Source organism: Tachyglossus aculeatus, chromosome 5, assembly GCF_015852505.1.
Source record: "Tachyglossus aculeatus isolate mTacAcu1 chromosome 5, mTacAcu1.pri, whole genome shotgun sequence".
NCBI lineage: Eukaryota > Metazoa > Chordata > Mammalia > Monotremata > Tachyglossidae > Tachyglossus > Tachyglossus aculeatus.
Genome location: NC_052070.1, coordinates 71,299,719 through 71,315,688, shown reverse-complemented (window position 1 = coordinate 71,315,688; position 15,970 = coordinate 71,299,719). Strand labels below are relative to the sequence as shown.

Here is a 15,970-nt window from a genome sequence, read left to right as displayed (position 1 = left end):
GCTAGGAAAAACTCCTTTCTCTTTTTCCCTTCCTCCTTTCTTGTCTCTTTTTCCCTCCCTCCTTGTATCTTCTTCTCTCCCTGACTTCCTCCCTCCCACTTCCTCCATCGGCTTCTTCCCAGAGCAAGCTGCTAACCCAGTATGTGCTGAACCTGGCCAAGTATGACCAGAACTACGACATCCGGGACCGCGCCCGCTTCATCCGCCAGCTCATCGTGCCCACCGAAAAGAGCGGTGCCCTCAGCAAATATGCCAAGAAGCTATTTCTGGCTCAGAAGCCAGCCCCTATCCTGGAGTCATCCTTCAAAGGTCTGAGACTTCTTCTGTAGTAGCCCAGTAGACCAGCTGGGCAGGGGTGGTGCCAGGGGCTGAGAACAGGGAAAGAGGCTTCTTCCATGCCCACGTATAGGGCGGGGAAGTTAGAACCGGGAATAATCTGGGCACCACTCCCACCGGCCTCAAGAAGGTGATGTCTTCCCCTTATATTTAATGGGGAATGAAAAATTCTGAGAAGTAGTGGGAAAGAGGGTGAGTGAAGTTAGTGGGAAAAGAGGGTGAGTGAAAGGCCTTCAGCATGGCGAGCCATAGTGGGACCCAGTGGATAGGAACGTGAGGCGGGGAGACAGGAGACCTGAGTTCAAGTCCGGGCTCTGTCACCAGCCTGCTGCGTGGCCTTCAGAAAGTCTATTTCAATTGCCCTACTGTCCCGCCTTCTTAAATTGTGAGTCCCATGGGGAATGGGGCTAGGCCCTGCATATACGCTGACCATTTTGCATCTAGCCCAATCCTTGGCACCCTGTAAACCCTGATAAATCCCACGGTTCGCTAACTGCCCCTGCAGACCGCGATCACTTCCAGCTGGGCTCCCTCTCTCACCTCCTCAATGCCAAGGCTGCAGGCTACCAGGAGCTTCCCAATTGGCCTGACGAGGCCCCCGATCCCTCCGTGCGCAATGTGGAGGTACTGTAACTGAGGGAAAGGGGTCAGGGGAAGAGGTGGGGGATGCAGAGAGGCCTAAGCACCAGCTGGGAAGTACCCATGGTTCCCTGGACACCCCCCCCCCTTCAGGAAGCAGGTGAAGGGAGGGGGGATGGGAGGGGATGGAGCGTTTTGATGGCAGAATCCAGAGCTCTCCCTGCCCTCCACCCAAGCCATCTCCCACCTTGTTGCTTGCAGGACGACAGCCTCATTGAGACCAAAATTGGCCTGCTAGGCGACTATATTGAGGTTCCCGTGTGTGTGTGCCTTTTTGCTATACTCCTCACTTGTGTGTGTGTATCTGCCATTCTCCTCACTACCCCTGCAACCTCTGCTCCTTCTCTCCCCGCATTGAGGGTGTGCTCAAGGATTCTCTCTGCTCTCGGGTGGGGGAAGTGAGAAGCAGAGGGGCATACCCTTAGATTCCCCATTAGGCTGGGGCTGGGCAGAGCTGGGGTCACCGGCTAATGACTGAGGGGCAACCTTCGCCCACCACCCCACCCCATCCTGCCTTCACTACCCGCTCTGGCTCCTCAGGTTCCCGAATGGACCAAGTGCACCAGCCGGGAGAAGAGGAAAGAGAAGGTAGAGAAGCCGTTCTACTCTGATTCAGAGGGCGAGTCCGGCCCCACGGAATCCGCAGACAGCGGTGAGGGATGGGGCTTGGCTGGTACACCCTATGGGCACAGTGGAAGTCGTGGGTCTCACCACCCCTGAGGTCAGAGGGGCATCCTGTCTAGAAGACTAGCGTTATAGCCTGATGGTCAGACACAAAGCAGGGAGGCTGAGTTAGTTAGTGACGGTATTATTAAGTGCTTACAATGCGCCAATCTAAGCACTGGGGTCAGTACAGCATAATCAGATCAGACACAATCCCCGTCCCCGCAGAGTTCACAGTCTGAGGTAGGGAGAGCAGTTGCCTTATCCCCACTGTACAGATGATGAAACCGAAGCCCAGAGAGGTTACGTCCCAGGTTACGCAGCAGGCCGGGGCAGAGCAACAATTAGGTCCCTATTGGTGTGGCCCTGCCCCTGCCAGAATGCTGAACCCCATACCCATCCCACCCTCCCCCAGCAAAGGGTGCAGAGGGGAGGGGAACATATCTCCCGAAGGCCCCACCCCAGAGGGGCTACTTAAGAGAAGCAGCATGGCTTAATGGAAAGAGCATGGGAGTCAGAGGTCATGGGTTCCAATCCAGGCTCTGCCACTTGTCAGCAGTGTGACTTAGGGCAAGTCACTTAACTTCTCTGTGCCTCAGTTACCTCGTCTGTAAAATGGGGATTAAGACTGTGAGCCCCACGTGGGACAACCTGATTACCTTGTATCAACCCCAGTGCTTAGAAGAGTGCTTTGCACATAGCAAGCGCTTAACAAATACCATCATTATTATTATTACCGACTCCGAGGCCCAGACTGTTTTCCACTAGGCTCCTGCACTCTCTAGCTTATCTTGGCCTCAGCCTTCCTGAGCCAGCAGTGTCAGTGGCCCCCCTCCCCGGAGAAGCCCTGGGGTAGATGGCCCCTTCCCCGAAAGGTTCCCAGTGCACCATGGTGGAGCCCTCCCGTGTGGGAAGAGACTGTGGAGGGGAAAACGGGAAGCAGGAGCTGATGCTGGAACTGCCCACTGCCCCCCACCACCCCTGGGGCAGAGGGGAAATCTCAGAGCTCGGAAGGGCCCCTTCTGAGCGTGTGAGTTTGAGAGGTTGGTAGTGGGTGCTGAGGTGGAGGTACTGAGAGAAATGGCTGGAGGAGAAGGGAGAAAAGGAGGGAAGAGGGTTAAGAGGAGAAGGGAAGAGGAGGGAATGGAGAGGAGGATGGCAGACATCCACCCGAAACTTCAGAGAAACCCAGCTCCTCAGGAGATTCCATCAAGGCCCAAATTGCCCTCAGCCTCTGGTACTGACCCAAGAGGACAGACCTATCCACTACCCTGTCCCCAGGGGACTCCCAGCTCCCACAGGCACAGAGGCCCCGCCACAGCAGGGGACGGAGGAAATGAGCCACAACTCGGTGGAGACCACGGCCCTCTGAGCCACGCTTTTTCTTTCAGAGCCAGAGTCCATAAGCGAGTCGGAAAGTGAGAGCGAAAGCAGCAGTGAGAGTGGCTCTGGGTCGGGCAGCGAAGAGGAGGAAGAGGAGGAAGAAAGCGGAGACCAATCGGATGGGAAGGAGGAGAAGAAGAAGAAAAAGGGAAAGGGAATGAGCCGGAAGGCTTTGGAGGAGAGCGAAGAGAGGTATACCTCACCCATCCCTCAGAAAGCAGAAGAAGGGCTGGTGGAAGGGCCGGGGGTGGGGGAGGGGGAGGGCAGCAGTCTTGGTCAGTTAGTCCATCAATAGTATTTATTGAGCACTTATTGTGTGCAGAGCATTGTACTAAGCGCTTGGGAGAGTACAATACAGCAATGTAACCAAAATTCCCTACCCAAAATGAGCTTACAGTCTAGGGAGGGGGTGACAGACATTAATATAAATTTTAAAATTACAGATAGGTACATAAGTGCTGTGGGGCTGAATGGTGGGGGCAGGGGGAGATGAATAAAGGGAGCAGGTCAGGGTGATGCAGAAGGGAGTGGGAAAAAAGAAAAGAAGGGCTTGCTTCGTCATTTTCTTGCTCTTGTCCCCTGTCCCACTGATGGCCCAAGTGGCCTTTTATTCTCCAGGGCAGGGCTTAGTCTTGGAGCAGATGTGCCTTCAATAAGGTTTTGAAAGGCGGGGGCAGAGTAACTGTCTGCTGAATATTCATTCATTCAGTAATATTTGAGTGCTTGCTGTGTGCAGAGTACCGTACTAAGCGCTTGGGAGAGTACAATAGCCCCCTCAACCTCTGCTCCTCCTCCCCTTCCCATCAACCTGACTCCCTCCCTCTGCCCTACCCCCTTCCCCTCCCCACTTCACTTGTGTATATTTGTACAGATTTATTACTCTATTTTATTAATGATGTGTATATATCTATAATTCTATTTATGTTGATGGTACTGACACCTGTCTACTTGTTTTGTTATCTGTCTCATCCTAGACTGTGAGCCCGTTGTTGGGTAGGGATTGTCTCTGCTGCCGAATTGTACTTTCCAAGCGCTTAGTACAGTGCTCTGCACACAGTAAGCGCTCAATAAATACGATTGAATGAATGAATGAACAATAAACAGACACGGTCTCTGCCCAAAACAAGCTTACAGTCTTGTGGGTGGTGGGGAGACAGACATTAATATAAATAAATTATGGATATGTACATAAATCCTGTGGGGCTGGGAGCAGGGAAGGTAGTGAAGAGGGAGGGTGTACTGCGCCAGAGGCAGGACGTGGGCAAGAAGTCGATGGTGAGCTAGACGAGATTGAGGTACAGTGAGAAGGTTCGTATTAGAGGAGTGGAGTGTGAGGGCTGGGTTGTAATAGGAGAGTAGCGAGGTGAGGTAGGAGGGGACAATGTGAGGGAGTGCTGAGCCTCCAGGGCTGGCCTCTGTCCCTCCGGCCCATATGGCCACTCTGGTAAGAGGAGCAGAGGAATCTGCATAGAGAGGCCAGAGCAAGAGAGACAGGGAGTGTGCCCACTTAATAAACTTGTACCTCTCATAACACTTACAACAGTGCTTGACACATAGTAAACGCTTAATAAATACCATTTTTTTAAAAAAGAGGGGGCAGGGGTGGAGTGAGCCATCATCATTGGGCAGCCAGGGCCAGGCCTCCAAGTTGGTCTCTAGGGCCCGTCGGAGAGTCGCCCATGGCGTGTCACAGCCGGATGCCCTGTCTCAATCAATCAATCAATCAATCGTATTTATTGAGCGCTTACTGTGTGCAGAGCACTGTGCTAAGCGCTTGGGAAGTACAAGTTGGCAACATATAGAAACAATCCCTACCCAACAGTGGGCTCACAGTCTAAAAGGGGGAGACAGAGAACAAAACCAAACATACTAACAAAATAAAATAAATAGAATAGATATGTACAAGTAAAATAAATAGAGTAATAAATATGTACAAACATATATACATATATACAGGTGCTGTGGGGAAGGGAAGGAGGTAAGACGGGGGGGATGGAGAGGGGGACGAGGGGGAGAGGAAGGAAGGGGCTCAGTCTGGGAAGGCCTCCTGGAGGAGGTGAGCTCTCAGTAGGGCCTTGAAGGGAGGAAGAAGGCCTTGAAGGGAGGAAGAGAGTGCAGGAGAGTGCACCGGGCTGCACCTCAGCACCAGACAGTGAGGGAGGGGCCCGCGGAGGGAGGAAAACAGGCACCTGGGTCCTCTTTCCCCACAGTGACCACAGTGAGGATGAGGAAGAGAAGAATGTTAAGAGGAAGAAGAAGAAACCACACCAGGAGAAAGAGTCTGAATCCTCAGCGGAGGAGGAGGAGGAAGAAGAGGGCAGCGCTTCGGACAGCAGCTCGTCCGAGTCTGAGTCTGAGGAGTCCCTGTCCGAGCCCGAGACCCACAGGAAGAAGACGGTGAGAACGGGGAACAGGCGAGAGAGAAGAGGGGGAGGTGAATGGCAGCAGGGGAGGAGACAGTGGGTGCAAGAGTAACGGGACATAGGGAGAGAGAAGGGAGAAGCAGCATGGCCTAGTGGAAAGAGCTTGGACCTGAGAGTCAGAGGACCTGGGTTCTAATTCCGGCTCTGCCAACTGTCTGCTGAATGACCTTGGGTAAATCATTTGACTTCTCTGCGCCTCAGTTATCTCATCTGTAAAATGTGGACTAAGATGGTGATGGATATGGACTACGTCCATCCTAATTATCTTGTATCTACCCAGAACTTAGTACAGTGCCTAGCACATAGTAAGCACTTAACAAATATCATATTAAAAATGATAATAATAACTGTGGCATCTGTTAAGGACTACTATGTGCCAGGCATGGCACACATGGTACTGTGTGCTTAACAAATACCATATTAATAGTAATAATAATAATATTTGTGGTATTTAAGTGCTTACTATGGGTCAGGCACTCTACCAAGTACTGAGGTAGATAATAATAATGATGGTATTTGTTAAGCGCTTACTATATGCCAAGCACTGTTCTAAATGCTGGGGTAGATACAAGGTAATCAGGTTGTCGCACGTAGGGCTCACACTCTTAATCCCCATTTTACAGGTGAGGTGACTGAGGCACAGGGAAGTTAAATGACTGGCCCAAAGTCACACAGTTGATAAATGGCAGAGCTGGGATTAGAACCCATGACTTCTGACTCCCAAGCCTGTGCTCTTTCCACTAAGTCAAACTGCTTCTCACAGGGTGGCTCTGGTGGGACTTGAACCCACAACCTTTGAATTACATCCTCTACACTACAAGTCCAAAGCGCTATCCATTGTGCGACAGAGCCAAGATACTCAGATTGGCCATAATCCAAATCCCAAATGGGGCTCACAGTCTTAATCCCCATTTAACAGATCAGGTAACTGAGCCCCCCCCAAAAGTGAAATGATTTGCCCAAGGTCACACAGCAGATAAGTGGCAGAGCTACGATTAAAACCCAGGTTGTCTGACTCTCAGTCCCCAGCTCTTTCCATTAAGCCATGGGGGAAAAAAAAGATGTGAAAATCCAGGAAGCAGCAACTGAAGGTTAGGGAGGGAAATAAGGACGGGAATGGAGGGAGGGATAGATGGAAGGGAAGGGGCTTTGACCCATTGTAGCGGAGTTCCTTCCCCCAGGGCAGCAGGCTGGGTGGGTTTCCGAGTCATCTTGCTCCCCACCCCTCACCCTGCACTCTGTCTTGGGTTCCAGCCCCCCAGCAGCAAACTGGCCCCCAAAACCACCAAGAAGGGACCCAAGGAAATCTCTCTGCTGGACCTGGATGACTGTGAGTTTATACTCGGCGGGTAAACTGCGGTAGAGGGAGGAGGCTGTGGTGAAAGGCCGCAGATAGGGCAGCGGGCTCGCCCTGCTCGGGGAGAAGGAAACTGAGGAGCTCAAACAACTTGGGTCCGAATCCTTATACTCTCCCATTTTCCCTATATCTGTAATTTATTTTAATGTCTGGCTCTCCCTCTAGACTGTAAACTCTGTGTGGACAGGGATCATGTCTGCCAAATCCATTGTATTGTACTTTCCCAAGCTCTTAGTATAATGCTGGCACACCGTAATCGCTCAAGAAATACCATCGATTGATTGATTGATTGATCGAAAGGATAGTATGATGCAGGGAGTTACCTAAGCTTAGTTACCTGTGTTCTTCCCCTCTTCTTCCTGCTCGTAACTGTAAGCTTGTTATGGGCAGGGAATGTTTCGGCTAATTCTGTTGTACTGTACTCTCCCAAGTGCTAGCACAGTGCTCTATGGATTGTAAGCGCTCAATCAGTTCCATTGATTTACTGATTGTCCCCCAGTAGATTCTGTCCTGTCAGCATATCTTCTGGTTCACTTGTTCACTGCTCTCCTTTCCTACCCGAACTGAGCTTTTCTTTTCCTCTGGCTCTGTTTCCATTCCCCTCTCTCACTTTCCATGGGGAAGGGGAGAGGGGGAGGGAGAGGAAGGGGAAGATGGGGGGCTGGGGTAGAGCCCCCAGGGCAGAAGGGACACGGTTCCAAACAAAACATGAGGGAGGCAAAGCTGTGAGTTGAACATGCCTCCTGATGACAGAATGGTGATTTGCATGTGGATTTAAAATTAGGTAAAAAGGGATTGAATATCCTGGTTAGAAAGACGCTAATCAATTCATTCATTCATATTTATTGAGCGCTTACTGTGTGCAGAGCAAGGTATTAAGCATTTGGGAGCGTACAACAATGAACAGTCACATTCCCTGCCCACAATGAGTTTTCAGTATGGGGGGGGTGGAGAGAGAGACAGACATCAATACAAATAAATAAAATTGCAACTATGTGCTTAAGTGTTGTGGGGCTGGCAAGGCAGGGGGGTTGGGGGAAGAGGAAAGGGAGCAAGTCAGGGCAATGCAGAAGGGAGTGGGAGATGAGGAAAAGTGGGGAAGGTCTGGGAAGGCCTCTTGGAGGAGATGTGCTTTCAATAAGGCTTTGAAGGGGGGAAGAGTAATTGTCTGTCGGATTTGACGAGGGAGGGCGTTCCAGCTACAGGCAAGATGTGGGTTAGGGGTCTGTGGCAAGACAGACGAGATCAAGGCCCAGTGAGAAGGTTAGCACTAGAGGAGTGAAGTGTGTGGGCTGGGTTGGAGCAGAGAAGCGAAGTGTATGGGTTGGGTTGGAGCGGGAGAGATGCCATCAGTAATGATTTATGGACCACCTGCCTTGTGCCTTGCAGTAAACAGCTTGCGAGAATATACAGAAGTAAAAGTCCTGGTCCCTGTCCTCAGGGGTCTTACAATAGAATGGGGGAGGCAGTCAGACATCAATTATTCATAAATAGTGAGAGCAGGAGGAAGAACAAGGATATTACAGGTATTAGTACAAATATGAAAGTGTGAGATAGCTGGATAATTAAAAGTATTATTAAATACTTGCAAGCAAATGCTGAGAATGGATTGACGCACTAAGGGTGTCATGAGTCAATCAGGAAAAACTTCTCAGAGGAAGTGGGACTTCAGAAAGGTTTTAAGAGTGGGAGGAGTGTGGCCTGGTGGATTTGAAGTGTGGGGATTGCCAAGCCAGGGGAACAATATAAGCAAGGGATCAGAGCTGGGAGAATTAAGATTAAGGTCCAGTTAGATGGTATGCTTAGGAGGAGGGAAGAGTGTGTGAAGTGACTAGTGAGTTGAAGCATGAGTGGCCATTCGATGAGTCAGAAAAAGAATGACAGACGAAAATTTGGAGTAAGGGCTGCAGAGACAGGCAGAGATCTGCTGCCTGTGGATATGGGATGAATCAGAGTTCCTGGTTCCAAACGCCAAGACCAAGGCAGTCAACTCAGGCCATCTCACAGTGGTTGTGGTGCAATTGTTGGGTGACAGTGGTTTAAAATTTGAAAATGTCCAGCCTTTTATTAAAAAATTGATATTTGTTAAGCACTTACCATGTGCCAGGAATTGTACCAAATTCTGGGATAGATACGAGCTAATCAGGTTGGACACAGTCCCTGTCTGATATGGGGCTCATAGTCTTACTCCCCATTTTACAGATAAGGGAACTGAGGTACAGTGAAATTAAGTGACTTGTCCAAGGTTCACAGCAGACAAGTGATGGAGCTGGGATTAGAACCCAGGTCCTTTGACTCCAAGGTCTGTGCTCTTTCCAATAGGCTGAACTGCTCCCTCCACCCAAATCAGCAGTGGCATCTACGGTAACAGAGACCCAGCAGGGAAAGCAATGGTTTGTCACAAATGGGAACTAGTGTAGTCTAGTGGAGAGCCCAGACCGGGGAATCAGAGAACCTGGATTCTGCTCTAATACTGTCAGTCCCACCTTCATAACATCGCTAAAATCTGGCCTTTCCTCTCCATCCAAACTGCTACCATGTTAATACAATCACTCATCCTATCCTGCCTTGATTACTGCATCAGTCTCCTTGCTGACCTCCCAGCCTTCTGTCTCCCCCCACTCCAGTCCATATTTCACGCTGTTGCCTGGATCATTTTTCTACAAAAATGTTCAGGACATGTTTCACCACTCAGAAAACTCCAGTGGTTGCCCATCCACCTCTGCATCAAACAAGCTGACTAAGCTCTTAGAACAGTGCTTTGCACATAGTAAGCGCTTAATAAATGCCATCATTATTTCTCCTATCCTCCCTCCCCTCTTTGTCACCTATGCACTTGTCTGTGTATTCCTTAAGCACTTACCCTAACCCCACAACACCTATATAACATATCCTTATACTCTACTATTTTCCCTCTCTGTAATTCATTTTAATTTCTGTCTCCCACATTAGAGTGCAAGCAATTTAAGGCAGGGATGGTGTCTACCAACTCTATTGTATTGTACTTTCCCAAGTGCTTAGTACAGTGCTCTGCTTACAGTAAACACTCAATAAATACCTTCCCCACCCACAATGAGCTTACAGTCTAGGGGGGAGACAGGCATTAATATAAACAAATTATATATATACATATATATATATATATATATGTATATGTACACACATATGTGCTGTGGGGCTGATGGGGGAGATAGTGATAATAATAATAATGATAATAATGGTATTTAAGGATTTACTATGTGCCAAGCACTGTACTAAGCGCTGGGGTGGGTACAAGCAAATAGGGTTGGACAGAGTCCCTGTCCCACATGGGGCTCAGTCTCAATCCCCATTTTACAGATGAGGTAAGAGCTGAGGCACAGAGAAGTGAAGTGATTTGCCCAAGGTCACACAGCAGACAAGTGGCAGAGCCAGGATTAGAACCCATGACCTTCTGATTCCCAGGCCAATGCTCTAGCCACTACACCATGCTGCTTCTGAATAAAGGGAGCAAGTCAAGATGACACAGAAGGGACTGGGAGGAGAGGAAAGAAGGGCCTACTCAGGGAAGGCCTCTTGGAGATGTGCCTTCAATACGGCTTTGAAGGGAGGGAGAGTAATTGTCAGTTTTGAGGAGGGAGGGCCTTCCAGGCCAGGGGCAGGATGTGAGCAAGAGGTCGGCAGCGAGATAGACGAGATTGAGGTTCAGTAAGGAGGTTAGCATTGGAGGAGTGAAGTGTGCGGGCTGCGTTGTAGGAGGGGGCAAGGTGATTGAGTGCTTTAAAGCCGATGGTGAGGCATCGATTCTAGCGATAGTGGTTTATGCAGCATCACGGGCACTCTCTCGCCTGGCCAGCCGGCCCTCAGCTGGGGCATGTGGTGGGCAAACAGGTGGGCCAGGGTGAAGCACACTGTGAAGTGCACACAAAGGCTTTTTCTTGGAGGTCCTATTAATGGCCCAAATAACCAGTCTTGGGCTAATGTTGTGCCAATAGCACCATAATCCTTCTGGCCTTGGTAGCTGTTGCCATCTTCACCACTGACGTTGGTCACTTATTTTCAGGATTCCTGAAAATATGATGATTCCTGGTTCTTCCATCAATCAATCACTTGATCATATTTGTTGAGCTCTTGCTTGTGCGCAGAGCACTGTACTAAGTGGTTGGGAGAGTACAGGAATGTGTCTGTTGAGGTACTGTATTCTCCCCAGTGCCTAGTACAGAGCTTTGCACAGTAAGCGCTCAATAAATTTGATTGCTTGACTGACTGCAATATAACAGAGTTGGTAGATACGTTTCCTGTCCACAAGGAGCTTACAGTCTAGAGGAAGTGAAAATAAATTACAGGTATGTGCATACGTGCTGTAGAGTGCCATCAGTAATAAGCAGAGTTGGTAGATACGTTTCCTGTCCACAAGGAGCTTACAGTCTAGAGGAGGTGAAAATTAATTACAGGTATGTACACGTGCTGCAGAGCTAAAGGTGGGGTGCAAATCAAATGCTTAAGGAGCATAGATCCAAGTGCATAGGCAGCGCAGAAGGGAGAGGAAGTCGGGGGAAATGAGGGCTTAGTCGGGGAAGACCACTTGGAGGAGTTGTGATTTTAATTAGGCTTGCTCAGGAGTCTCGTTCGTTATCGGAATGAAACCATCAGAAACCTCCCCCATTCGTGACATGGCTCCAGTAGATATTTCCCTACTTGTCCGGGACTTGAACCCAGGTCTCGTAATTCCCAGAGGCATGTCCTTTCTATGGCACTTATGTACATATCTGTAATTTATTTATTTCTATTAATGTCCGTCTCTCCCTCTAGGTGGTGAACTCGTTGTGGGCAGGGAATGTGTTTATATTGTACTCTCCCCAGCCCTTAGTACATATCTGTAATTTATTTCTATTAATGTCTGTCTCTCCTTCTAGGCGGTAAACTCATTGTGGGCAGGGAATGTGTTTATATTGTACTCTCCCAAGCCCTTAGTACAGTGCTCTACACACAGTAAGTGCTAAATAAATACGATTGATTGAATGAATACTGGACCAACAACAGGGCTGATGTAATCAAACCCTCTTAGAGCCAGGTCAGTCAGAGCAGGGTCTATTTTCCAACAACCCGCCCAGAGCCTGAGCCCTGAAAGGGGCTTCTGGCCAGTGGAGATCCTGTCCGTGGTGCTGAACCCTCTGGCCCAGACTGGGCCAAAGGAAGGTTTTTGTCTCCTTGCCCCTGACTAGCCTCATTTTCTTTAATGGTATTTGTTAAGCACTTACTATGTGCCAGGCACTGTACTAAGTGCTGGGGTATATACAAGTTAATCAGGTTAGACACAGTCCATGTCCCACAAGGGGCTCACAGTCTTAATCCCCACTTTACCGATAAGAGAACTGAGGCACAGAGAGGTGAAATGACTTTCCCAAGGTCACAAAGCAGACAGGTAGTGGAGCTGGGATTAGAACGCAGGTCCTTCTAACTCCCAGGCCTGTGCTCTATCCCCTAGGCCATGCTGCTTCTCATTACTTCCTTTGGTGCACCATTTACGCAGGAGACTTAATAATAATGGCGTTTGTTAAGCACTTACTATGTGCCAAGCACTGTTCTAAATGCTGGGGTAGATACAAAGTAATCAGGTTGTCCCACGTGGGGCTCACAGTCTTCATCCCCATTTTACAGATGAGGTAACTGAGGCACAGACTTGCTCAAAGTCACACAGCTGACACATGGTAGAGGTGGGATTAGAGCCCACGACCTCTGACTCCCAATCCCGTGCTCTTTCCACTAAGCAACACTGCTTCTCCTTACCTCCTGACCAGGCCAATTCCCCCGAAGTCCAGCAAATTACATCCTTACATCATGGCACAAGAGCCCAGTTCTAATGTAGATCTTCTCTTTAATGCTCAGCGTACTTGACAGCTCTGTCTTCAATCAATCAGTGGTATTTATTGAGCTCTTACTGTGGGCCAAGTACTGTACTAAGCACTTGGGAGGTACAATGGAATTGGAAGACACAACCCTTGCCCTCAAGGAGCTTACAATACAGTGTGGGGAGACAGACATTAAAATAAATTACAGATAGGGGAAGCAGCAGAGTATAAGGATATGGACATACGTTCTGTTGGGGCAGGAGGTGGTGGGTATCAAAGTGTATAGGGGATGCAGACCCAAATGCATAGGTGACACAGAAGGGAGGGAGAATAGGAGGGGGAAGAGAAGGGAAGTCAGGGAAGACTTCCTGGAGGAGAAGTGATTTTTAGTAGGGATTTGAATACGGGAAAGTGGTAGTCTGCCAATTGACTGGAAATTCCTCAGGCATCAACTGCTTGGAGAAGCAGCATCGTGGAGTTCATTCTTTCATTCAGTCGTATTTATTGAGTGCTTACTGTGTGCACAGCAGTGTACTAAGCGGTGGATAGAGCACTGGCCTGGAAGTCAGAAGGTAATGGGTTTTAATCCTGGCTCCGCCACTTGTCTGCTGTGTGGCAAGGCACTTCACTCGGCCTCAGTTACCAAATCTGTAAAATGAGGAATACAACTGTGAGCCCCATGCGGGCCAGGGATTGTGTCCAACCTGATTTGCTCGTACCCACGCCAGCACTTAGTACAGTGCCTAACACAAAGTAACTGTGACCTTGGGCAAGCGCCACAGTTTCCCTGAATTTTCTCTGCCTCTACTGAATCAGGCCCTGGATTTGGGGCCCCCCATCCCGGTGCCTGCACACATACCCAGGGCACCTGAATTTCTGCTGTGCACATAGTAGAGAATTTGGATTTAATTCATTGTATTTCCCTCTCCACTGCAGCGCTGGGGTGGGTGAGGAAGGATGGGTTGGAAAAAAATTGGACAGCTGGAAATGTTTCTTCTTCATTCCCATGGACCTCTTCTTGTGTCTCTCCTACAGTCACTCCTCCCTGCGTCCAATCCATCCCAACCCCCCAAGTTGTGTCCACCAGCCTGGTCACCGACCTGGAGGGGCTGACTCTGACTGACAGCACGCTGGCTCCCACGGTGAGGGGCTGTGGGGGCTGGGTGGGCAGAGCCACTGAGGGTGGAGAGGTGGCCCAGGTTCCTTCTTATTATTAATAATAATAATAATAATAATGGTATTAAGTGCTTACTATGTGCAAAGCACTGTTTTAAGCACTGGGGTGGTTACAAGGTGATCAGGTTGTGACGTAACTGAGGCCCAGAAAAGTGACTTGCCCAAAGTCACACAGCTGACAGTTGGTGTAGCCGGGCTTTGAACCCATGACCTCTGACTCCAAAGCCCGGGCTTTTTCCACTGAGCAACGCTGCAGGTCGGGGGCTGAGGTTGGGGGTTCGGGGGGGCAGGGTGCTGCCGCGGCAGACCTCAGAGTCACTAGTGTCCTCAGAAGTAGCGTGGCCTAGTGGAAAAAGCAAGGGCCTGGGAATCAGAGGACTTGGGGTTCCAATCCTGCCTCTGCCTCTTACCTGCTGTGTGATCTTGGGGAAGTCAACTTCTCTGGGCCTCAGTTCCCTCATCTGTAAACTGGGGATTTAATACCTGTCACTCTCCTACCTAGACTATGACCCCCATGTGGGACCTGATTATCTTGTATCTACCCTAGTGCTTAGTTCAGTTCTTGGCACACAGTAAGTGCTTAACACATATAATAATAATATTATATGTATTACATAGTGTACATTATACTATAATTACATATACTGTATTGTATTAATAATAACTGTGGTATGTATTAAGCAATTATATGTGCCAGACACTGTATTAAACACTGGGGTGGATACACGCAAATCAGGTGAACACAGGCCCTGTCCTACATATCTATTCTATTTATTTTATTTTGTTACATATCTATTCTATTTATTTTATTTTGTTACATATCTATTCTATTTATTTTATTTTGTTAATATGTTTGGTTTTGTTCTCTGTCTCCCCCTTTTAGACTGTGAGCCCACTGTTGGGCAGGGACTGTCTCTATATGTTGCCAATTTGTACTTCCCAAGCGCTTAGTACAGTGCTCTGCACACAGTAAGCGCTCAATAAATACGATTGATGATGATGATGATGATGATGGGGCTCACAGTCTTAATCACCATTTTACAGATGAGGTAACTGAGGCCCAGAGGAAGTGAAGTGACTTGCCCAAAGTCACCCAGCAGACAAGTGGCAGAGCTGGGTTTAGAACCCAGGTCCTTCTGACTCCCAGGACCGGGCTCTATCCAGCAGGCCACACTGCTTCTCAATGATCATTAATATTATTATTATCTCCCTCTCTACTATCCCGGGCTTCCTCTCCCCCGGCCCGCCCTACCGGACGTCTGCTGCTCCGGCCCGTCCCGGTCTCAGCTGCTCAGTCCCGGGCTCAACGCAGGGAAGACCTACGAGCTCCTGCACCGCATGACGGGAGAGGGGCTGTCAGTGGAGTACTTCTTCAGCCGGCAGCCCTTCCCCACCGACCCCCACATGTTGGCCGTGCACATCCAGTTCTCCAACAACACGGACTCCGAAGTGAAGAGCCTGCGCGTGCACGAGCCCAAGCTGCAGTCCGGCATGCGCATCCAGGAGTTCCCAGAAATCGGTGAGCCCGGCGGGCGGCAGGACGCCCGAGTCCCACTCTGAGCTGGGTGCTGGTGGGCACTGAGAAGAGACAGCGAGAGATTCACTCAATCAGATTTACTGAACGCTTACTGAGTGCAGCGCACTGTACTATGCGCTTGGAGATTAGAAGCAGCGTGGCTTAGTGACAAGGGCACAGGCTTGGGAGTCAGAAGATGTGGGTTCTAATCCCGGCTCTGTACCACTTCTGCTGTGTGAGCTTGGGCACGTCGCTAGACTTCTCTGTGCCTCAGATACCTCATCTGTACAATGGGGATTAAGACTGAACACTACGTGGGACAGGGACTACGACCAATCCGATTATTTTATATCTACCCCATGGTTTAGTACAGTGCCTGGCACATAGTAGTTGATAATTATTATTATTATTGCAGTATGGCTCCCAGCCCTTTTAGTTGCAACAGTGAAAAATAGTGTTTTTGACTTTTCTATTGGTCTCAAAATCCTTGGCATCAGGGGACGCTTCCCATCCCCAAGGCCACACCCATTTTTGAACAATCTTATTTATTGAGCACTTACTCTGTGCAGAGCACTGTACTAAACTCTTGAGAGAGTACAATTCAACAGAATTAGCAGACACATTCCCTGCCCGTAACAATCTTACA

At 49.3% G+C, this 15,970-nt stretch overlaps 1 protein-coding gene and 1 non-coding gene across 3 annotated transcripts in view; one reads left to right on the top strand and one right to left on the bottom strand.

Moving 5' to 3' along the window:
• AP3B2 (adaptor related protein complex 3 subunit beta 2) overlaps positions 1-15,970 on the top strand; it is a 54,465-nt gene that overhangs the window by 30,550 nt on the left and 7,945 nt on the right. For both annotated transcript variants that reach the window (XM_038747193.1, XM_038747192.1), the window contains exons 15-22: positions 123-309; positions 842-960; positions 1,516-1,627; positions 3,030-3,213; positions 5,232-5,418; positions 6,699-6,774; positions 13,668-13,774; positions 15,096-15,327. In XM_038747193.1, coding sequence (XP_038603121.1) covers positions 123-309; positions 842-960; positions 1,516-1,627; positions 3,030-3,213; positions 5,232-5,418; positions 6,699-6,774; positions 13,668-13,774; positions 15,096-15,327 — 1,204 coding nt within the window. The remainder of the gene's footprint in view (positions 1-122; positions 310-841; positions 961-1,515; positions 1,628-3,029; positions 3,214-5,231; positions 5,419-6,698; positions 6,775-13,667; positions 13,775-15,095; positions 15,328-15,970) is intronic.
• Positions 6,210-6,296, bottom strand: TRNAT-UGU. Its single transcript is given in 2 exon segments — positions 6,210-6,245; positions 6,260-6,296. It is a non-coding gene; the product is annotated as a tRNA-Thr (tRNA).